This window comes from Portunus trituberculatus, chromosome 37 (genome assembly GCF_017591435.1).
Source record: "Portunus trituberculatus isolate SZX2019 chromosome 37, ASM1759143v1, whole genome shotgun sequence".
Taxonomy (NCBI): Eukaryota; Metazoa; Arthropoda; class Malacostraca; order Decapoda; family Portunidae; genus Portunus; species Portunus trituberculatus.
The window spans coordinates 8,471,602-8,496,686 of NC_059291.1; the positions used below are offsets into that span (position 1 = coordinate 8,471,602).

The window sequence follows — 25,085 nt, forward strand, 5'->3', positions numbered from 1 at the left end:
ACTGCTATTCAGACAACGGTTTTTGTTCCCTTCAGTCCATCTCTATTCTCACAATCATCATCTAATCTTATATTCTGACAAGATCAATATGAAAACACTCGCGTTTCCTCTTTCCACGTTATAAAATAAACAGATACATAGATAGATACATAGACTTGTTGATTGGTTATATATATATATATATATATATATATATATATATATATATATATATATATATATATATATATATATATATATATATATATATATATATATATATATATATATATATATATATATATATATATATATATATATATATATATATATATATATATATATATATATATATATATATATATATATATATATATATATATATATATATTAGTTGGTAAGTTACAAAGTTGATCATTTACATTTCTACCAACGTAGAATCCATGTCAATAAATCCATGGCTTTATTGACTTATATATATACTGTATATATATATATATATATATATATATATATATATATATATATATATATATATATATATATATATATATATATATATAAACAAGTCAATAAAGCCATGGATGAGTAAGTTGGTAGAAATTTAAATGATCAACTTTGTAACTTACCAACTAATTACTCAAATAAATATCTAAATTAATTGACTAATTAGTCACTCAATCCATCTATTTATAAAGTAAGTAAACAAATAGATAAATGAAAAATCAAATAAGTAAAATATGTAAGCAAAGAAATAGATAAATGAATAGATAGATAGACAGATGGGTTGATAAACGAACAACCAAACAAATTACTAAATGATATGCAAGAAGACAAGCAGGTAAGCAAACAGGTAAATATAGAAAAGAAAAAGAAATCACCGAGAGATCACTCGCCCAACAAAAGTGTCACCAAACGCTTCAGATTCCCGCCAGACTTTCCCTTCACCATTAAGCGCTAAATAATTGAAATTGTCACGCCCGGGTACCACACAGCAGCTGGAGACCTGTGGGGAAGCCGTGCAGGGTAATCCCATTGAGTGAGCCAGAAACAAACACTGGCTGCTACACAGGCGCTCGAGCGTTCCTGCTTCCTGCCGCGGCCTTTCACACATCACCTGTCCTGTTGGTGGGTATTTCTTCCCCTGTTTCTAGAAGATCCACCATTTCCCACTGCAGTGTTGCAGTGTCATTACTACAACACGTGTTCCTCTCTACTGGCATCATTTGTTTCCAGATTAGCCTTGCCATTCCTAATATATATCAAAGGTATATTATTTCTCACTAAGGTGTTTCCTTTTACTGGCCATACATATTTATAGATAAACTTTTCCGTTCCTACTATGTGTTATTAAACGGAAATTTACAGATAAATGATGTATACAGCTGAAGATCTTTGAGAAGTCAATATTGTTTTAGACCTTTCAAGCATTCTTGTCCATGAAAAACAATCGCTTAGGATAATGCGTTTTTTCGACTTCATGTATTAACAGATTTTTTTTTTTTTTCAATCGTCTGTCTGCTTATCTGTCCGCGCTGAGCCTCACAAGGTTATCGGATTAGATACACGCATTTGTCGATGTTATGGAGAATGTTTAGAACATTTTATCAAGTGTATTGAAAAACATTCGCATCTCATTAACAATAGAACATTTTTACCTCTTTTTCGCGTATCTGCAAAGAATGATTACCACATTTCATTAATTAAATCTACTGAGGATATTTGCCGCATTTCAAACGGTTTATGCCTATGAAGACTGTCTACTACTAACTGGATATAACAATCCTACAGAGAATCCTTGCTACACGCCACTGCTACGACGAAAAGTGTTTAATGATTTTCATACGTAGGTAGGAACGCAAAATTGTCTCTAACCTTGGCCTCTCCATGCACCACAAGCGAGAATCACACGGAACACGAAGCACCTTATCCTCCTTGGCCTCCTGGCACGATTACTTCTACCTTATAAGGTCCTCGCGAGACCTTTATGTGGCTGCACATTTCCAACGTAGTTATGGGTTCCTGAGGTTATTAGGTCTGTATTTATTAAATAAAGGGTGACTGTAATTAAAGAAAATGTAGCAGCGTTGTCCTGTCTGTGATGGTGGTTAAGTTTGTGAGATTTATAGTTGAACACATAGTATGTTATAATACGTTACCTACATCAATTAAGTGTGATATTGTCAGTTATAAGCAGAAAAATAATATAGCCATCATGTTATCTATAATAAGCATGGCAATAAATTGTAGTGATAAGTTCAAGCAGAAAATAAGAAAAAGAACCAATATCTTCGTTTATTTAAGCGTACTTTGAGAAAATACTTTAACCGGATTACACATTGGCTTCTAATGGACGATCAATATGTGTACCTTAGACTTCCTGGTGCATGGGGCAACGCTACTCAACCATGCCTTCCACCTGTCACCTGAGCCGCCCTAAGCGTCCTTTGTGGCGACACCTGCAGCCCGCCCACACACACACACACACACACACACACACACACACACACATAGCAACATGACTGTCTTGGTGCACTAAACAAGGCTCTCGGCACCAGACTGCATTAGTGAGGCTTAGTACAAAATGAAAATAAAAGGATAATGCATATAATATTACTTAAAGTGACGAGTTAATACAGAATCTTCCGTACATTGTAGATTAGGAAAGGTTCGTGGCTCGTTCTACGTAGCATAAACCACCAGACATATTTTCTTACATGTTCTATAATTTCAAGATCAATACATAAACATGCATCAGACCATTTATTTGAAATATTATATACACATAATCATCCACTTCAACTTGTGTCCTGAACCAAGGAGCAAGTAGTTGGAGGAAGGAAACCATGAGACAGCAGCCGAACCCGCTATGGCAGACAAGGGGAGACGGAAAACTGTGAACATAGCAACACTAACTGAAGGCAAGAGGCGACACTGAGGCTGGTCAGGGATGAACAACAAGACGAATTATGATACTTTCTCTAATTGTTGTTGTGCAAATGACCACCACACTATCACTGCAGATCCTCATCCATGTAGGTCGCAGTTTTATGAGGCTATATAATACTCATTTCAAAGCTGGCATTGACCACAGATATGGAGTTGACTTCATCCCGCTCTTAGTGCATATAGACAGCAAGAATGCTAGATCTGACTCATTCTTCCTGGAGGTCCTCACTCCCATCTCTAGATCATAACAAAATAGTTCATCATATTTCCCAAATCATTATCTAACCATTGCAAAATCAAATGAAAAATGAGTTTAGTTTCTTCTTAAGACGTTATTGATTCTAGGATTTTTACAACAACCGTGGGCATAATGTATAACCACTCATAAGATTTTATATGGCACTTCGCCACTGTGAGCAGCTCTCTATCTAAGCGATCTATACGTGTGCAAATAATTACTAGTTTCTTCCCCAAGCAGCCCCAACCAGTGAATGTATATATAGTACACCATTACAATAGTAATCATTACAAGTTACCCGACAGAATGTGCCAATACAATGCCAGCTGTGAATTGCAAACATGGGCTTCTTGTGCTACTGTTTTGATCAAAATATTCATTGACTCTCTAGCGTTGCCTTACACTTGTATATCTAATTTTTGAATGAGAGTTCCCCACTAACACATTACATTAGTCGGCATTTGGAAGCAGATGATCAGTCAAATGTTGCCCTTTAGCTTCACACACACACACACACACACACACACACACACACACACACACACACACACACACACACACACACAGTCTTACCCGAATGTTGGTAACAATGAGGTCTGTGCTCGCACTGTGAGGGTAACAGCTGGTGGTTGCGGGTCGGCTCGTGATCAGGCTTTGGTGAATATGTTACGGTTATTTTGCGAAATCGGTGATTTTGCAATGTTCCCGGTCATTTTGCAGATAAAACCAAAATCATGGAATGTTTGCAAAATCCCCTTAATTGTCTGGTTACTTTGCAAAAAAACACGCAGAAAGAATATTTTGCAAAAAATGTCTGGTTACTTTGCAAAACAAATCAAGTTTTATTTATTTACAAAATGATATTATATTATGGTAAGTATTAAAGTACATTATAAAAATTATTAATATTAGTGTACAAGAATTAAACAAAATAACATAAATGTAAAGTAGTCCTTTTAGAACAGTTAAAGGTCTTTTCTTTGTTGCAGGTTCACGCTTCTGCTTACAAGGAGTTTCCTGAATTCTTTTGTAAAGTTGTTTCAAAATCAGGTTTCTCGTTCCAAGTTTGTATGTCCCACTTTCACTTAAAGTATGTATTTTCGTGTGTGTGTGTGTGTACTTGTTAGAATAGTAAAGGCGGTGTCACACTAGCACTTTTTCCGTCTACTTTTTCCGTCGTTTTTCAGAAAATCGACAATATTTTGGCTGCTGCCTGTCACACACAAACGGTGTTTCGTCGTCACTTTCCGTCGTCACTTCCCGCCAACACAATGTAAACACAAACATGGAGGCCACGCTGCGGCAAAAATACGCTGCTCTGAACGTAATACTGTGTATTAGTGGTAGAACCAATGCACGTAGAAGCAGATTGAGGAGACGCGGTAAGTCTTGTGGTCTTGGTCTTGGTATGTAAACAAAGGCGGAAAATATGCAGACGGAAACGATCCCTATCGTCTGACAAATTCATGCGATAAGTTCATGCGGAACGTTGAAAAATCGACAGAAATCGCATTAATCGACGGAAAAAGTGCTAGTGTGACACCGCCTTAACGCTGTTAACAGTCGTGCACTACTGAAGGTCAAGCGAGGGCGGGCTGACTGCTGCTATAGGTACTGAGGTTACTGCGGCTGTCCCAGTTAAACAGTGTGCTTCTCGCCTTCTCGTCGTTACGATTGGTGGTGCTGTGGTGTAGACCTCTGTTTATTATCCAACGATGGATGGAATGAAGGCGAAGTTTGACTCAATGCTGTCTGAAGCACAGAAAAAGAAGTCGTATAATGCATCGTGCTTGTTGAAAAAGTGTGAATACGAGGAAATTGTGAACCGAATGAAAGAACTTGAAAAATCGGAGGTGAAGAAGACTCAAAAGGATTATCGGCTTCTAAGAAAATACGATGTCATGGAAATATCTGTTGAAGAGACAGCCGTGCAAAAGCTAGTTAAAAAAAGAACTGTTCTTAGATACGTTTGTGCTGAAGATCTGTTTGATACCATTAAAGCTGCCCATCTTGCTAACGGACATGGAGGAAGGAATATTCTTTCTAAAGCACTGAGTGAGAAATATGCAAACATAACTATAGATCAGATGAAAGTCTTCCTGCAATTCTGTGAAGAATGTCAACTAAAAAAATTCAGTGTCCGGAAGTCTGTGGTCGTCAAGCCAATCCTCTCGAACATACGGTTTCACGCTGGAATTAGGAGAACACCCTATGAAGCAATGTTTGGCCAGAAACCTCATCTTGGTATTACTGCAACGAATCTACCGGAGGCCGTCGAGGAAGGATTTGAGACGGAGGAGCAACTCACTGAAGCATTAGCAGCCGGCAATATGCAGGACAGCATAACTTCCATGGGCAGGGACTGTGGAGATCCATGCTCTGTGGATGAAGATCTCTGCTACCTCTGTGCCCGAAAGCAGGAGATTGAAGCTGAAAGAGAAGGAGCTAGTAGAAAGCAACATAATCAAGCACAGCAAATGCAGCTGGTTTCAACTATGAGTTTCAAGAAAGGTGAGGTCGGTGACACTGTAATGGTTCCGATCCCTCTTGTTGATCGTGGACGTGAAGAGTTCACTAATGCGAAGGCCGTTGTACTTAAAGTGGATGAAAGTGGGACATACAAACTTGGAACGAGGCACGGGATTTTTGAAACAGCATTATACAAGAAATCAGTTCAATTCATGTGAGCAGCAGTTCCTATCTATTGACGATGTGAACCAGGAAAGAGAGATAAGCCTTCGTGAAGCAGCAAATGCAGACTCCATGGGTCATGGACAAGATTTTATAAAGTGTATCTGCTCCATGTTTTGTAACAACAACCGCTGCAGGTGTTATAAGAATCAGAATGTCTGCAACAGCCGATGCAAATGCGGTTCTGCTTGTAAAAACAAATAATATTTAACCGTTTTAAAGGACTACTTTACATTTTTACATTTACAAATCAAAAGTTTTATTTATTTACAAAATTATATTATATTATGGTAAGTATTAAAGTACATTATTAAAATTTTTAATGTTAGTGTACAAGAATTAAAAAAATAATATAAATGTAAAGTATTCCTTTTTTATTTGTTTTGCAAAGTAACCAGACATTTTTGCAAAATATCCTTTCTGCGTGTTATTTTTGCACAGTAACCAGACAATTAAGGTGATTTTGCAAACATTCCATGATTTTGATTTATCTGCAAAATGACCGGGAACTTTGCAAAACCACCAATTTCGCAAAATAACCGTAACAAATATACATCATTAACGACCATCACCTCAGACATCTGCATTGTGACTAAGGGGTCGCTCTCATTACAAAGAGAACGGCAAGATAACCTTCTATATATGACTAAGGCTCACTGGTGTGGTGTGGACGGAACTTGAGCGAGGCAGACAGACTGACGTATGATCCAGAGGAGCTTCATAGCTACAAACATGAACTCCACTTAAGCTTCTTCTAATGTTACTGAAAAGCAATAAGTATCACACATAGTTCATTCCTTTCTTAATAATCTCACATATTGGTGGAAGTCTCAAAGAATAGTTTCCTCAGAAAACCTGAGTCGCCACATGGAACGAGGAGAATCTTTAGCGGCCTGCTCCTGTCCAGCAAGCTCGTGTTCGCTCATCATACTTGATGACGGCTGCTCTCCGCCTACCGTGGAGCGGGATCGAGGCTGTGCCACCCGCTGGAGACGCTGCAGCATGGCCGGCGGGTGGCTTCCTTCCTGCTCGTGAAGTACTTGGCGTTGGGGTTGCCGGCGGGTCTCTGTCCGTAGTGGGTGTGGCAAGCTCCAAGAAAGGTCGTCACGGATTGTGTTGGGTGGCAGGAACAAACTATTGCGATTGAAGTTGCTGTTGGTATCAAAGATTGTTTCGTGTTGTGTGTTTCTACTTGTGTCGATACTGTTGTTGTTGTTGTTGTTGTTGGCATCCTCTGGCAGCGTGCCCGGTTGGTGTGAAGCTCCAGGCGGATGGTTATAGTTGCCCTCAAGTAGACGAAAAGCCGGCAGTCTTAAGCTGTTATATCTAAAGTCAGACCTGTGTATTGATTGAGGCCTCAAAGTCTTTGGCAAGCTATCTAACTTCATATTCGGGGAGAATTTGACCCTCCAGTCCTCATAGTTTTCCGCCAGTCCATCACCATCATACGAGGCCTCTTCTATCGAGCACTTCTCTACCACTTGAGTTGTGCTAAATTTCACAGGATTGTGACCATTTCCATTGCTCTCGAGGGAGAGTGAACCGGACTGTGCGCAGTAACTCTCCTGAGGAGGCGGGCGTATCCACAAGCCAGGGGACTTGTGTGCAGGGAAGTGAAGGAGAGGCTCGTGGAGGGAGGAGGCAACCACCCAGTCTCCAGGCATGTGCTGCAGCCACTCGCCAAGCTGCTGCTGCTGCTGCTGTTGTTCTCGGTGGTTCTTATCACCAGCAACGTGCTGCAGTTTTCTAGCTAGCGAATCTTCACACTCCTGAGGCACCAGCTGCATCCACTCTCCAATGTGCAGCTTTTCGCCACTTGTGGTCTCGGCCTTCTTGGCGGCGGTGGTTTTAATCTTCACCTCGTGGAGGGCAGATGCAGCTTCCTGCTTGTGTCGCACCTGTGGTAAAGAGAACCCATTGCATTCATGTATCCTGCGCTAGTCACACAAGTTTAGATCGATGAAAGGTGATGTTAATCTATCGATTGTATTTTATATTCTTTTATGTCTGTCTACAAACATCAATTATCTCATAAAGACTATATTCTTATGGCAAAACACATAAGTCAGGTTTTCATGAGTGTTTTCTCATACATAGCGTAGAATCCCCTAAAACTGACACCATAATCTCTATAACACCCTTGAAAATCCCAGTATTTTCCTCTAATGTCTTTTAGAAAAAATCAGTCTAACAGCTGAAACACACACACACACATACACACACACACACACACACACACACACACACACACACACACACACACACACACATAACATGCTGCACCGTGTCGTGGCAGTGAGAGACTTGCCAAGCAACACACTCTCCTTACCAGGCCGGCGCTGCAGCTCAGCGGATCCACCACAACCCTGAACACTTGATCCTCTTCCTCTTCTTCCTCCTCCTTTCCCATCATCGGTGCTTCCTCGTCATCTAGTCTAGCTAGCATATCTTCTTCGTCCTCCTCCTCCAGGACAGTGGCGGGCTGGCACTCGCCTCCTGACACGACACCGGATTAGGAGACGCTTAGGGAAGAACATAAACAAACATCTAAAGCATTGCAGAGGAAGAAAGGCAGAAAGGAAATAAAACCAGAAAAAATAAAGGTAGAAAAGCAAAGAAAGAAAAGAAATGAAGAAAATAATGAACGAATGCTTAAATTAAATAAATAAGGAAAAGAAAGGAAGAAAATAATAAGATTAAATAGTACTCGATAAATCAGTAGGTAGATACAAGGATGGGATGCTGAGGTTCAGAACTCCCCTTTATTTAAAACCTCACATCGTGCCACCGGCCCCCTGGTGGCGAGGGAGGCACGTAATGAGATATTCGATTCGGCGGGTGGTTCGGTGCAATTCACTATTCCAGCAGCTCGTCGCTCCGCGTTACTAGGTGCGGCGCGACCTGCTACTATTTCTTTCAGCAATAATTTAAAACGATCAATGAGAATAAACAAACAAGGAAAGAAATAAGAAAAAAATGACAAATAAGGGAGACCTTTTCGAAATTATTGTCCGCCCTGTTATCAATGTTATGGTAACTTTTTGAATTAGTTCCCGCGCCATCCAGGTGTTCTTATGGAGGTTGACAGAACATGGCCTGTCGTCTTACCTGGGCGAAGCATTGGCCGCGTGTCCTCTGTGGTGGCCACCAAGTGAAGGGTCTTGGTGCCTGTGCGCCTAGGAACCCGCCGGCCCCTGTACAGTCTGGCACATACGGCCGTCGATGCTAAAGCCGCCGCCACCACCATGCCACCCACCGCCCCGCCCAGCCGCCCGCCCTGCACGCTGCCACCACCTCGCTCTGTGCAGCGTGAGAAGGAACGAACGGATGGTGTTATTTTGGACCACATTTTGAAATACCTCTGCACTACTCTTCCAATATACTGAAAAGGTCTTAGTTGAAGTGACATGGCTTTTTAATGGTGTTCCAGTGACAGATTAGCAAGATTTATACATTATAATCAAGAGAAACACCCTTGAGAATACCATTATTCATCTCTGTGGCCTTTGAAGATAGTTGTGGTGGGTGAGAGAGTGAATTTCTGTTTGCAGGCCTTTGGAGATACACAAGACTCCTCTACTGCAACTATTTTATATTTCAGTCAACAAAAAATAGTAGTTATTCATATAATGATTTAGGAGGTCTATGAGGGTACACAAGGCTATCCTAATGAGACTGTGTATACAAATCAAGTTGATATTTTTATATGTAGGATGGGCAACTGGCCAAGGGCAACAAAAAAAAAAAAAAGGCCCATTGGGTTACCAGTTCCCTAAAAGGTCATAAGAGTTATCCAAAATTCAGGGACAAATGTCTTGAAACCTTCCTCTTAAAAGAAATCAAGTTGTAGGAAGACGGAAATACAGAAGCTGGCAGGGAGTTTCAGAGTTTGCCAGAGAAAGGTATGAATGATTGAGAATACAGGTTAACTCTTACATTAGGTAGTTGACCAGAAGAAGAAAGCCTTGTGCAGCGAGTCCGCAGGAGAAGGGGAGGCATGCAGTTAGCAAGATCAGTAAAGCAGTTAGCATGAAAATAGCGATAAAAGATAGAAAGAGCTGCAACATTCCAGCGGTGAGAAAGAGGCTGAAGACAGTCAGTCAGAGGAGGGAGTTGATGAGACGAAGAGCTTTTGATTCCACCCTATCTAATAAAACTGTGTGAGTGGAACCCCCAAACATGCGAAGAGTACTCCATACAAGGACGGATAAGGCCCTTGTACAGAGTTAGCAGTTGGAGGGCGAGAAAACTGGCGGAGACGCCGCAGAACGCCTAACTTCATAGAAGCTGTTTTAGCAAGAGATGAGATGTGAAGTTTCCAGTTAAGATTATGAGTAAAGGACAAACCGAAGATATTCAGTGTGGAAGAGGAGACAGTTGAGTGTCATTGAAGAAGAGGGATAGTTGTCTGGAAGGTTGTGTCGAGTTGATAGATGGAGGAATTGAGTTTTGAGGCATTGAAAACTACTAATTTTCTCTGCCCCAATCAGAAATCTTAGAAAGATCAGAAGTCAGGCGTTCTGTGGCGTCCCTGCGTGATCTGTTGACTTCCTGAAGGGTTGGTCGTCTCTGAAAGGACGTGGAAAGATGTAGGTGGTATCATCAGCGTAGGAGTGGATAGGGCAAGAAGTTTGGTTAAGAAGATCATTAATGAATAATAGAAAGAGAGTGGGTGACAGGACAGAACCCTGAGGAACACCACTGTTAATAGATTTAGGAGAAGAACAGTGGCCGTCTACCACAGCTGCAATAGAACGGTCGGAAAGGAAACTTGAGATAAAGTTGCAGAGAGAAGGATAGAAACCGTAGGAGGGCAGGTTTGAAATCAAAGCTTTGTGCCAGACTCTATCAAAAGCTTTTGATATGTCTAACGCGACAGCAAAAGTTTCACCGAAATCTCTAAAAGAGGATGACCAAGACTCAGTAAGGAAAGCCAGAAGATCACCAGTAGAGCGACCTTGACGGAAGCCATACTGGCGATCAGATAGAAGATTGTGAAGTGACATATGTTTAAGAATCTTCCTATTCAGGATAGATTAAAAAAACTTTAGACAAGCAAGAGATTAAAGCTATAGGACGGTAGTTTGAGGGATTAGAACGGTCACCCTTTTTAGGAACAGGCTGAATGTAGGCAAACTTCCAGCAAGAAGGAAAGGTAGAAGTCGATAGACATAGTTAAAAGAGTTTGGCCAGACAAGGTGCAAGCACGGAAGCACAGTTTTTGAGAACAATAGGAGGGACCCCATCAGGTCCATAAGCCTTCCGAGGGTTTAGGCCAGCGAGGGCATGGAAAACATTATTACGAAGAATTTTAATTGTAGGCATAAAATAATCAGAGGGAGGAGGAGAGGGAGGACAAGCCCAGAATCATCCAAGGTGGAGTTGTTAGCAAAGGTTTGAGAGAAGAGTTCAGCTTTAGAGACAGAAGAGATGGCAGTGGTGCCATCAGGATGAAATAAAGGAGGAAAGATGAAGAAGTAAAGTTATTGAGATGTTTTGGCCAGATGCCAGAAGTCACGAGGGAGTTTGAGTTTGAAAGATTTTGACATTTTCTATTTATGAAAGAGTGTTTGGCAAGTTGAAGAACAGACTTGGCATGATTCTGGGCAGAAATATAAAGTGCATGAGATTCAGGAGATGGAAGGCTCAAGTACCTTTTGTGGGCAACCTCTCTATCATGTATAGCACGAGAACAGGCTGTGTTAAACCAAGGTTTAGAAGGTTTAGGTTGAGAAAAGAATGAGGAATGTACGCCTCCATGCCAGACACTATCACCTCTGTTATGCGTTCAGCACACAGAGATGGGTCTCTGACACAGAAACAGTAATCACTGAGGAAAATCAGCATAATACTTCCTCAGGTCCCCCAACTGGCAGAGGCAAAACGCCAGAGGCACCTCCGCTTTGGGGATCCTGAGGAGGAATTGGAGAAATAGGACAAGATACAGAAATGAGATTGTGATCGGAGGAGCCCAACGGAGATGATAGCGTAACAGCATAAACAGAAGGATTAGAGGTAAGGAAGAGATCAAGAATGTTGGGCGTGTCTCCAAGACGGTCAGGAATACGAGTAGGGTGTTGCACCAGTTGCTCTAGGTCATGGAGGATAGCAAAGTTGAAGGCTAGTTCACCAGGATGGTCAGTGAAGGGAGAGGAAACCCAAAGCTGGTGGTGAACATTGAAATCTCCAAGAATGGAGATCTCGTGAAAGGGTAGAGGGACAGAATGTGCTCCACTTTGGAAGTTAAATAGTCAAAGAATTTACTATAGTCAGAGGAGTTAGGGAGAGATAGACAGCACAGATAAATTTAGTTAGAGAGTGACTATTGAGTCGAAGCCAGATGGTGGAAAACTCGGAAGATTCAAGAGCGTGGGCACGAGAGCAAGTTAAGTCGTTGCGCACATAGACGCAACATCCAGCTTTGGAACGAAAATGAGGATAGAGAAAGTAGGAGGGAACAGAGAAGGGCTACTGTCAGTTGCCTCAGACAGCTGTGTTTCGGTGAGGAAAAGAAGATGAGGTTTAGTAGAGGAGAGGTGGTGTTCTACAGATTGAAAATTAGATCTAAGACCGCGAATGTTGCAGAAGTTAATGAAGAAAAAGTTGAGGAGGTGTCAAGACATTTTGGGTCGCCACCGAGAGAGCAGTCCGACCTGGGGACATTTCTGGTCCCTCCCAGAAGGGGACTCTGAGGCTGGATTTGGAGTCGCCATTTTGAATTTTGAATTTTAAGTGAAGGGTGTGTGTGTGTGTAAGTGCATGTAGTTTTATGTGAAGAGGGAGAGTTGTCTTTAGAGGGCAGGCTGTGACTGCCCCCTTGAGTTGTGAGACACAAAGGGAAACGTTCAGCGAGATCACAACTAGCTTTAATGGAAAGTTCACAGCACCCCCTGAACTAGTGCTATTAGACCTCGCTGGGAGTAAATTATCGTTTCGGTAGGTGTCTACTACCTCCTCCATTAAAATATGTATTCTGATATGCTCTGTTCTCTCATAAAGGTTATTATTAAAAGCCACACATTTGATAAGTTAGGTTATCATGGATTTTATCTCTTGTGTATGGAGCATAGTTATTGTTGAACTGTCACCCTAATCATTAAAATCCATAAAAATCACATGCTTCCTCTAGTCTAGTGCCTGTTGATATGAAACAGTGAGAACATATTATTGCTCAGTGAGAATTTGCAATTTCACTGACAAAACAGCGATTATATTAAACAATCCCGCTAAATATTTTAATGAAAACACAACTACACCCAAGACCAATGCACTAAATAATACTCAGCAACACGCCAGCTTGAACAATAGAGAACAGTGTCACAGTAGAGAGCTCACCTTTGAAATCCATCAGACACCGATCTTTGTATACTCAGCCTATCACCACTTGTATTATCCATGATACACTATATATAGATATTGAAAAATATAAAAAGAAATCCTCCGTGGGGGACTTAGCAGTCACGGGTAGCGGAATGTAAAAACGACACGCCACCTGCACTACGTAAACAGAGAGATGAACACGGAAGCCACAAACTGCTGGTGCACGTGTACCTGAGATGTCACGACTCACGACGGCTGGCTGGAGGGAAGGTGGGGATCGCTTCCTTATTAGTGCAGAGAGAGAGAGAGAGAGAGAGAGAGAGAGAGAGAGAGAGAGAGAGAGAGAGAGAGAGTGTGTGTGTGTGTGTGTGTGTGTGTGTGTGTGTGTGTGTGTGTGTGTGTGTGTGCGCGCGCGCGCCCAGTATAAATAGCGTTAATCTATTCCACGAGTTGCGGAGGGAGGAGCTGTGGTGATGGTGGTGAGGAGGAGGAGGAGGAGGAGGAGGAGGAGGAGGAGGAGGAGGAGGAGGAGGAGGAGGACAAAACAGCGCGAATTATGTGCGCCAAGGGAGACACTTACTTGCAGGAGTGTCAGAGGTATAAGCGCTCACCAACACAGGCGGGGAAGTGATACGGCCGTAAGTCACGTACACCTTCAGCCTGTAATTCGTGGCCGCGTGCAAGTGACTTACGTTGAAGGTTGGGCTTGTGGAGGTGACGTTGGCAAGCAGCGTTTTGTTCCATAGATACACCTGAAGGGTAAGAAAGACGATACTGAGATTTGGTGGAAGGAGGAAGGTGAGCTGTAATGGATTTCTGTCTTTTGCTGTGACGGTGCAGGCGTGCGCCACTCACCTCTGCAGTGTACAGCGTGGTGGCGTTTTCCTCCAACTGTGGTGGCGTGAGGCAGACGAGGGTGAGGGAGGAGGTACTGATATGCACCACGCGGCAGGACCAGCCCGGCACGCCCACCTCTGCCCGCCCGCATGAAACAACAAAGAATGAGTCATCCGTGCCAGATATCACACTATATTAAGAAACAGGTGTACTGTGTACTGATGGTGAACGGCAAGGCGATGGACAAGTACCAATCACCTCGAATAGTGAAGTTACAGGGAACTATTTGGTCACCGATCTGATTGGTGGCCCAGCAGTACAGCTTTCGGCGGTGGCTGGTGGAGGATGCCACCGTCAGTAGGGAGGTGGTCACGCTTCTGCCACGCTTCAGGAGTTCAGCACTCGTCATCTCATCTTTGTCCTCCCACTGCCAGTAGATGGAGTCAGGCGACGGGAGAGATGTCACGGTACAGTTCACAGTGACAGGCTTATCATAGATGAAGTAAGTGGTGACAGATGCCACGCACTTGGGTCTATCTGTTCACAGAAATTTGGACGTAAAAATAAAATAAGGAAAGTCACAAACTTACAAATATAATGATTCAAAGAACATGAATTCATTACAAGAAGATAAAAATGTCAGCAGTCACTATTAACATTTGATGGTGAGGGTGACAGCGGCGCTGCGCACCCTGGCCAGCGTGTTTGCAGCCTCGCAGCTGTACCGGCCAGCCTGGTGCCGTCCTACGTTGCGCATCACCAGGGAGCTGCGGCTGGTGACCACACCCGCACTCCTATTCTGCACCACCTGGCGCCCCTGCAAACACTTGCCTGTTACCCACGCACAAATAAGTTCACCGAGAGCTGGGTCACACACGGTACAAGATTCATAGTTCATCGGCATGAAAATATCCAGGTTATCTCTGATACAATAAAAACTGAAATGCAATCAATCTCATTATTCTACAGAAAATAATAGTGATGAGCATTTTAAGAAACTGTCTTACAAAGAAAAAAAGTGTTAAGATTTTATATTCTAACGTACTGTTGTGGCTTACAGTACAGATGGTGAGAGTGACGGTGCCTCAGCTAACGACCTACCTCATGGAACCATGTGATGGCTGTTGTTGAGGGATTGGCGGCCACGGAACAAGTGAAATACACGTTGTCTCCCTCCTTTAATGAGCCAGCGCGTAGCGGCTGGCCCAGAGACGCCCGTACTGATGGTGGGTCTGGAGAGGCAAGAGACAAATATGTATTATTTATTTAGCAGTGTATCAAGGCAACACTAGTTCACGTCCAGGACGCTCAACACATGTCCCGGAACTAAATGACAAGAACATGGATGTATCTAATGGTTTCAGTGGTAAGAATATTGATACTAACACAGACACATTTGCAATGATTAAAGAAGTGAGCATCATTACCCCTGAGGAAGGAGACCGGACTCACAATGCACGGTGAGTGTGGTGAAGTTGGTGAGGCTGGCGTTGAGGGCGAGATTGGTAGCGGAGCAGGTGACCCGTGCCAGGTGCAGATGGCGAGTTACGTTGAGAATCAACTCACTGAATGTTTTGTTACCTTCCTCCCAGCTCTGAGGAAGGGAGGAAGACCAACAGATAGACTTCAGCTGAGTATTTATTCGAGTGTACCTCACAATGTCAAAAGGAAGACTTTTAACGATTATCTGATGCTAAAAAGTACTACAATATATAAGAAGAGTTTGAAATTTGTGTTGTTATCAGGAAATTAGTAATATAGGTTTTGTGGAGTAAAATCAGTGAGGCCGTGTCAAAGATTTTAAGTACAGCATAGCCAACACTGTCCAGTACTATACAAAACTAGACCCCATCTCAAATAGTGCCACTTGTAAGTATGCCACTCTCAATGTATATGGTCTGCATTGTTTCTACACACACACACACACACACACACACACATCATGCCTTTGCACGACACTCCACCATGAAGTAATGGGGGCCTGCCTCACTGCCTCACCTTGCTTTCTCTCATCGCTATTTGTTGCAAGATCCAGGAGAGGCGTGGGGCGGGATTGGAGCCAGTAGCCTCACACCGCAGTATGGCCCTCTGCCCCACCACTAGCGGGACGGGCACGCGCAACCTCACGCTCACCGGCAACACTGGAACAAGCCACACACTACCATCACTTTGCAATGCGACGCCAAGATAGATTCAGAGATAGATTTAGAATTTCAGCATACCTTTCATAAGTACTATCAGTCCTTCGCTCAGTATTTATTTATGCAAGATCAGCGCAGGGCAAGGGCAACAAAAAGAACAAGAAAGGAAAAAGGTTCACTTATTTGCCAGTCCCAAAAGAAAGATAAAAAGATCATCTCTTTTAGGAAGAGTTCAAGTCACAAGAAGGAGGAGAAAAGAGAAGTACGCAAGAAGTTCCAGAGTTTACCAGAGGAAAAGGATTAAATGATTGAACATGATGGTTAACTCTTGCATAAGGGATATGGACAGAATACGGGCGAGTATAGCTCGCACACCAGTAATTAAAGTCACTGTAGCTCAACACAATATAATGAAATACCTAATCAGCACAACCCAACAATGCCTGTGATGGCTCAATAAATCTCTAAGGCATTGCTCTAAGCCTGACTACGCGCACCAGGCAAGAAAGGCACCACGAAACACGTACGCGACGCCACACAATTATAATGTGACGTGTCGTGACATAACGTCCTATGGACACAGAAAACAGACAGTAATGCCGCCAATGATGCATCGCCAAACTCCCTCTACATCTCATGCCGATTGTGTGTGTGTGTGTGTGTGTGTGTGTGTGTGTGTGTGTGTGTGTGTGTGTGTGTGTGTGTGTGTGTGTGTGTGTGTGTGTGTGTGTGTGTGTGAATGCTATTATAGTCATTATGATTAACAAACTTATTAGGACTATAACAAACCAATGTTATCCACACGACCAAATTAGGCAGCTTCAGTGCTAATAATGAAGGCTTCCCCATGTATCACCCACTGCGCTGCCCACGCCGCTCCTTCACTCACGGATCATGTGCACGGTGACGGTGGCAACTGCGGCCCGATACAGGCGGGAGTTGTTGGCTGTGCAGGTGAGTTGTCTGAGGTGCCATGCGCGGGAAATGTTTTCCACCACCAAGTTGTTTTCTACCTTCGCCTCCACCACCTCCCGGGAGCTCTTGAGAACCATCCCGCCCGTCCACCACCGCACACTGGGCAGCGGCACACCTGTAAAGTGAGCTCTGATGCTGCTCAGGTTCTGAGTACCCCTCACGAGCCTTAACAGTGCCAGCAGTGTGTGTGTGTGTGTGTGTGTGTGTGTGTGTGTGTGTGTGTGTGTGTGTGTGTGTGTGTGTGTGTGTGTGTGTGTGTGTAATCTTTCCTTTATTTGTCCATTTATTTGATTGTTTGTCTGTCAGAATGTTATCAACAATATATGTAATTGGATTCCATTTTTTTCCAGAAAAGGCTCATATAATCAAAGCTACATTACAAATCGGACTAAGGGTAATTCATAGTTCCTCCTTCAAATTTCAGTTGGGTAACGTCTATAGAAAATATCTATATTTCACAATCTCTACTGATACCGCCTACTCATTTCATAATTTTTCCATACAATATCCATAAGGCCTTTATTGAGCTGGGTCTTTGGACATGCAGTGGAGGACATGCAGTGAAGACAAATTACCTTGGCGAGCAAGGCAAGTCACGTTGAGGATGTGTCCAGCAGGGTAAGGCCCCAACACTCCATCCCGCACCTCAACGCCTCCCTCTTCCAGGATGTCCACCCTCTCGACGGGCTCTGAGGACACCAACACCATGTTGGCGGAGAAACTTCGACTACTTCATCAATTGACTACACACACACACACACACACACACACACACACACACACACACACGTGTGTGTATGTGTGTGTGTGTGTGTGTGTGTGTGTGTGTGTGTGTGTGTGTGTGTGTGTGTGTGTGTGTGTGTATTTCACACTGGCTGGGTGACCAGCAAACGACCGTGGTGAATTACACACACACACACACACACACACACACACACACACACACATACATACACACATACACACCCGGTAGCTCAGTGGTTAGAGCGCTGGCTTCACAAGCCAGAGGACCGGGATTCGATTCCCCGGCCGGGTGGAGATATTTGGGTGTGTCTCCTTTCACGTGTAGCCCCTGTTCACCTAGCAGTGAGTAGGCACGGGATGTAAATCGAGGAGTTGTGACCTTGTTGTCCCGGTGTGTGGTGTGTGCCTGGTCTCAGGCCTATCCGAATATCGGAAATAATGAGCTCTGAGCTCGTTCCGTAGGGTAACGTCTGGCTGTCTCGTCAGAGACTGCAGCAGATCAAACAGTGAATCACACACACACACACATACATACATACATACATACATACATACATACATACATAGATGGGAGAGAGAGAGAGAGAGAGAGAGAGAGAGAGAGAGAGAGAGAGAGAGAGAGAGAGAGAGAGAGAGAGAGAGAGAGAGAGAGAGAGAGAGAGAGAGAGAGAATTATGCATCATACATCTTCATTCTTTCCTGTCCAACAAATTATAGGCTATTTATTTAATCTCTTTCATCATCCTTCTTAAATGAAATATACGTCTTAATCATGCCAGAGAGAGAGAGAGAGAGAGAGAGAGAGAGAGAGAGAGAGAGAGAGAGAGAGAGAGAGAGAGAGATAATGCCACGTGGTCAGTCCGCAATGACTCACCCACCACCACGAGCTGCACGCGACTAACATGGACGGGGGAGTTGAAGAAGTCGACGTGACACTCATACAGACCGGCGTGGAGCGGGTCGAGTCGGCGGTAAGTGAGGGTGGCGCTGGTTCTCTCCACCTGCAGGCTTCCGTCAGGCTGGGAAAGCTGCTTGGCTGCCTTGTACGCGCGCAGATCTCGACTGTATGAGTGTATGGATGGAGAGTTAAAGTTTGATTTTCTCTGTCTATTATTGTCTTTCTGCATGCCTGTCATCTTGCTGATTGATTTTGTCGGTCTATCTTTGTCTTTCTGCAAGTCTGTCTGCCTATCCGTCTGTCTTTCCTGCGTTTCTATCTGCTTGTCTCTATTTATGCTCTTTTTCTGCCTTTTCCGTATTTCAATCTGTCTGCCTTTCGTGTTATCATTACCTCAGATTTTTTTTTTTTTTTCGGCCGGACTCTCAATCTCCCATTCATAAAAATAGTATTTCCTCTAAGCTACATTTCCCCAACTCCTCTTCTTCACCAATGAAACATATGCACTTTATTTCTCAGCTTTTAGTAATCCATGGCCAGTTTTCATTTCACGTAAAGGGACAAGAAATATGAAAAACAAAGTCTCACCTGAAGAGCGGCCTCAGATTTTCGTCCTCAGATACCTTATACCACAGCACTAATTTGGGAGCGTCACCAGGTCTTCTGGTCTTGAAGTGGCATGGGAGCTGGACGCGTCCTCCTACCACGCCCTCCACCACCATGGCTGCCGCGACCACAGGGGACGAAAGGAAGGGTTAGTTGGAGTGTGGGAAGAGGAATTTTGAATAGATAAGCTGGTTCGAGTATGTCAGAGGAAAGTTAAGTATGTGGTGAGAAATTTCTTATCGGCCTTTCTAAGTTTAAGCGTATGAGGAAGAAACTGAATCATTCTCTCCAAGTTTGAGTATATGAAGAGAAACCGTATCTGTCTCTGCAAATTTGATTATATGAAGGAAAACTTTAAGCCTGTCTTTCTAAGTTGGAATATATGTGGAAAATCTTTTATTTGATTTATGAGAGAGAAAAAAAAACATATGAATATATGAGTATATAGATGAATAGATATTTTAAACAGAGAAGCAAACACATACATAAGCAAATAAATCAAGCTCCCTAGGATGAGATTGAGAGCAGACACACAGCAGTGAAAGTGAGTGCTGAAGATTACGAGTATCTGACTCGTAATCACGACTACACAAAAATAGAGAACCCTTAATCAAAGTAATGGCAGGTGTGACTCCGAGCATACACCTCACCTGGTAAAAAAAAAAAAATAAATAAAACAAATACAAAAAAGTGACAATAGGAATGATAAAGTAATAAAAAAAAAAATTTAAATCCAACTGCCCCCATAACACCGCCCACGCCCACGGGGTGTGTATGTATTTCTAATCTGGAGTTATTTGGAACTGTAAAACATTGTAATTAGGCAATATAATCCAGCGAGACGCATTCCATGACTAGTTATTGGCGAACCACGATAATAGCCAGGCCAGGATCCACTGTGAGCTACATTTTTAGTCCGGCTTGTAAACAACATTAAGGTTTTTCTTTTTTTTTCCTCTGTTTTAATCGCATCCAGCCCGTACGTCAATGTAATCACGTAATTATGGTGTAGGTATATTTGGTTGTTGTTGTTGTTGTTGATGATGGTGGTGGTGGTGGTGGTGGTGGTGGTGGTGGTGGTGGTGGGAGGGGGTGGTAATGCCGTTTTTTTTCATTGTTGTTGTTGTTGTTGTTGATGATGGTGGTGGTGGTGGTGGTGGTGGGAGGGGACAGTAATGCTGTTTTTTCTCGTTGTTGTTGTGTTGTTGTTGTTGTTGCTGTTGTTGTTGCTGTTGCTGTTGCTGCTGCTGCTGCTGCTGCTGCTGCTGCTGCTGTTTGTTGTTATCGTCCTTCTCCCAATATATTCTTTTCTGTTCTTGTTAACCTTTTTTCACCCTTGTATTCTTTCTATTTTGTTCATTTCCTTTTTCTCGCTTGTCTGCTCATTTTTCTTTTGATCTTTTTCTTATTTCCTTTTCTTTACGTTCCATGTTCTTCATATTTTTTTCGCTTCCCTTTCTTGTTCCTTATCTGTGATTCCTTATTATCTTTCTTATTCCTTATTTTCTATTTGCTTGTCTTTCTTATTCTCTATCTCTCTTGTTCCTTATCCTTCCTTTTCTATTATCGCTTTTGCTTCTTAATCTTTACTGTTTCGTGACCTTTCTTCCATCCTTATCTTTCTTATTCCTCATCATTCTTGTCTTTGCTGCTTTCTTTAGCTATCATCCACTTACATGTAGATAGCTAGATATAGATATAGAGCAGTGGTTCTTAACCTTTTTCAGTGCCCGTACCCCTTGATATCTCAAAAAAATTTCTCGTACCCCCGCCAATATAAATACTATACAAACATATGAAAAGGATTAGTGATAAAAACCTTGCTGAGATTTTTTTTTTTTTTAATTACTGAACAAAGGCAATTTTTTATATTTCAAATAAAAAGTGTCAATTAGTGGGATTCAACTTGAAAAACTTAACTTAAAAAAATTGAGACAATTATAGTAAGAGAAAAATTAGGAAAATATATGTTTTGCTTTCTCATGGTAAATATACGGTACCATTACACTGCCTACCATGTCTCGTACCCCTAGGTTTAAGGTTTCGTACCCCTTGGGGGTACAAGTACCCCAGGTTAAGAACCACTGATATAGAGAGATACAGATGTAAATGTAGATATAGATAGACAGATAGATAGACAGATACATATAGCAAGATAGAAAGATAGATAAATAGATTAGTACACACACACACACACACACACACACACACACACACACACACACACACACACACACACACTGTACAGTGCATCTATTTGGTGACAGGGTCGGGGAAGGGAATGTCTGAGTTTTCGGTACACGTTACAGAAGCTGATTGCAATTGTATTCACTTGCACCTCCTGATCCCGACGAGTCCTTGATTACACGTCCATTACCCTAATTACTTTTGATAATGTTCCTCCCTTCCCATTTCTCCAGCTTAATGTCCCAAGGCAAGGGTGGCGGGCGTAATCTTATCGCTTTAAAATCTACTGCACCGCACAGACTCACATGCCTTGCCCTCATATTCATGCAATATCACGGCGCCCGTGAAGGCAAAAATAAAGTGAAAATACTGTGGGGAATTCTCCCAGAAAATGCAATTATCTATTAAAGTTTTCTGGAGCTTTTCCCTTCACCAATCTCCAATACACGAAAAGAAGAGTTAATAAAAATTTGTACACAACCCCGTTCATTCCACCAAGCGGTGTTATTACAAGTGGCTGACAACCCAATGTTCAGGTAATCACAAGCATCATATAGTGGCAGTAGCCCTCCCCTCTCCCCGTCACCAACCGCTATCCGTCATCCGGCCTGTCCTTAGCTTCCAGACATCCTTTTCTTCTAAGTGCTCATTTGCATACAGTAAGGATTAGACCCGAGCAAAAAAAAAGAAAAACACAGGTCGCGTGCATGTTGCTGCTGTGATGCACGAACGCTGCTCTCCGTCCGCCCGGGAAAGGGGGAGCGAGGGAGACGGTGACTACATGCAGGTGCGCCTAAATTTGAGCCAAACTGCCATGATTTGTCACCTAGGCGGGATTACGGTGTCAAAACCCTTGTAATAAAGTCTGGCGACGACTGATAATGACGATTTAGTGGACGGGATCCGCTTCGTAAGGCCCTGAATCTCGGTGAGGGTTACAGGGAGTCGCATTATGGATGGGGTTTGCAGGTTCCTCGCGGCTAGCGGACTGGTTGGCCTGCTTGCCTTTGTGACCTCCGCGGACACGCCACACGGCCGCCATCCTCGTCTAATCCCATCATTCCGTAGTAAATGTGGCGTGGCTGAACCAACAATTACCGGACTCTGACAAGAAGCTCCCAGACCGGAATGAACCTCGACGCACCAACACAATGATTGAATCCCTGAAGACTTCCATGAAATACACCTTTCAGCCGCCTTCTTTTCATCTCGGCTGCCTCGTGCCCCTTGATGTACTACAGAGGGATTGGTGGTGGCTGTGGTGGTAGTGGAAAATACACAAAGTTTGATTTCCTTAAAGGTGATGAAAGATGGAGACACTAGTCTATAGACGCTGTCTGTCTTCCTTGATTTGAAAGCTTCTGCCTTGACATCTCAACTTGGAGGTCATATAGCACCGGTAAGTAGTGATGATAAGATATAGTATCTTTATCAGTGGTGATAGGAGATACTATCTTGTCTTCCTTTCTGCTGATGGAAAATAGATACACTCTCTTTAATTGTCTTTCTTGGTGGCGAATAAAGTCTTATCTCACTTGGTAGTGATGAAAGATAAACACAATCTCTTTGTCTTCTTTAGTGGTGAGAATGCACTCTTTTCTTCCTTATTGGTGAAAAATAATTCCCCTCTAATAATGATTGAATATACACTCAGTTTACTTATGTCACTATTGATGCAAAAGGTCTTTGTGCACTACAGCTTCTACTGAAAACAAGAAAAACATATCTGAAGTCTCATTTCCACGCCTCGCCGTCCTCCAGGTGTTGGCACATATGGCACTGTGTATGTCGCACCGCCACGGAATTCCATCACGGGGACTGTCACCATCTAATATTATTCATCCTACTTAAATCTTACTCCTATCACGCCTCCGTCATGCAGCAAAATACACAGCTGCTTTACAACCGCTTGTCACTCCATAATATTATAACAATGTTTTCACTCGCGTGGTTCGACAAATGGAGGTGCATTACGTAAGTGCATGAAAATAATTATAGTTATATCATAGTTGTCCTCGTCCCGCATATTCATTTGTAGTAGGTAAATCAGAATTTTCCATCATGGAGGCGCCTTATGGAAACATAGGCCAGCAATTAGTTATAATCATAGTCATCTTTATCCTGGATTGCAATCCGTAGAGAGCTTTTCAAGAATTTGGCCCCACGCGACAATCAATACAAGGCTGGGAAGTGACTGCTGTGGGGGGATAAGAGGGGGAGAATTACATGCTCGCACACACACACACACACACTTATATATATACCAGCCGGAGCTCTCCTATATACCTCACTTCGACAACACGCACACAGAAGATTGGAAAAACACAACAGATTACACGCTGGAGAAATATTAGGTTAATATAATCTCTCTCTCTCTCTCTCTCTCTCTCTCCACACTCAGCCATCATCGAAAAATATAGCTGTCCGCTCCATTATCTGTAAGGATTTATTGCACGGAGACGTAAAGAATTCTAGGTCTGCATGATCTCTGCACGCTGTCAGTCGATTGGTTGGTCAGTCGCCCCTTCACCGTGCTTGGCAAAAAGATCCCTTGGCTTTATGCTTTTCTACCACTATTATTATCATTACCATAGCGTGAACGATTAACAGTCCGCTCTAATAGCCGTGGTGAAAGGTAGAAGAGCGCCCTGTGTAGCGCTGGGTCAAGATTGGATAAGTATCTATAGGAGCGATCGTTACGCGTGGTGCGACAGTTCATTAACTTATCGTGTTCACAGATGCTTTGCTCTCACCACGACTATCTTAATTAAAAGGCCACAAAGAGATTCACCAGCATGTCAGGAGTGTTTCTCCTATCATTGTTACTAAAACCATCAAAGAAAATCATTAAAAAGAAGTGTAAACTCAACTAAAGTTCTATGAAAATAGCGGAGATGCAGCACGGAAGTAATTCAGAGTATCGGACGATCTAATGACACGGAAAAGACTTGGGTAGTGCGGAGGGAGGCACTCACTGCGCCATATATATACAGTATATATGGCTGCAGTTACTCATGAAGAAGTCTAGTGAGAGCACACAGTCAGTATATATATATATATATATATATATATATATATATATATATATATATATATATATATATATATATATATATATATATATATATATATATATATATATATATATATATATATATATATATATATATATATATATATATATATATATATATATATATATATATATATATATATATATATATATATATATATATATATATATATATATATATATATATATATATATATAATGCGCATTCCACCGAGGCGTGTTGGTCATGCGAGCGTCGTGAGAGAGAGAGAGAGAGAGAGAGAGAGAGAGAGAGAGAGAGAGAGAGAGAGAGAGAGAGAGAGAGAGAGAGAGAGAGAGAGAGAGAGAGAGAGAGAGAGAGAGAGAGAGAGAGAGAGAGAGAGAGAGAGAGAGAGAGAGAGAGAGAGAGAGAGAGAGAGAGAGAGAGAGAGAGAGAGTGTGTGTGTGTGTGTGTGTGTGTGTGTGTGT

At 42.5% G+C, this 25,085-nt stretch overlaps 1 protein-coding gene across 1 annotated transcript in view; it reads right to left on the reverse strand.

Annotated features, from left to right (window-relative positions):
- Positions 1–4,596: 4,596 nt before the first annotated feature.
- The window catches only part of LOC123513998, a 22,356-nt gene continuing 1,867 nt past the window's right edge, over positions 4,597–25,085 (reverse strand). Inside the window, exons 2-15 of the mRNA XM_045271536.1 lie at positions 19,361–19,496; positions 18,749–18,936; positions 17,706–17,819; positions 17,045–17,245; positions 16,013–16,155; positions 15,467–15,608; positions 15,116–15,246; positions 14,672–14,831; positions 14,273–14,551; positions 14,033–14,151; positions 13,758–13,929; positions 8,966–9,157; positions 8,187–8,353; positions 4,597–7,755 (exon numbers count right to left, since the gene is read on the reverse strand). Of these exons, the coding sequence (XP_045127471.1) occupies positions 6,688–7,755; positions 8,187–8,353; positions 8,966–9,157; positions 13,758–13,929; positions 14,033–14,151; positions 14,273–14,551; positions 14,672–14,831; positions 15,116–15,246; positions 15,467–15,608; positions 16,013–16,155; positions 17,045–17,245; positions 17,706–17,819; positions 18,749–18,936; positions 19,361–19,496 (3,212 nt within the window). The 3' untranslated portion in view covers positions 4,597–6,687. The remainder of the gene's footprint in view (positions 7,756–8,186; positions 8,354–8,965; positions 9,158–13,757; positions 13,930–14,032; positions 14,152–14,272; positions 14,552–14,671; positions 14,832–15,115; positions 15,247–15,466; positions 15,609–16,012; positions 16,156–17,044; positions 17,246–17,705; positions 17,820–18,748; positions 18,937–19,360; positions 19,497–25,085) is intronic.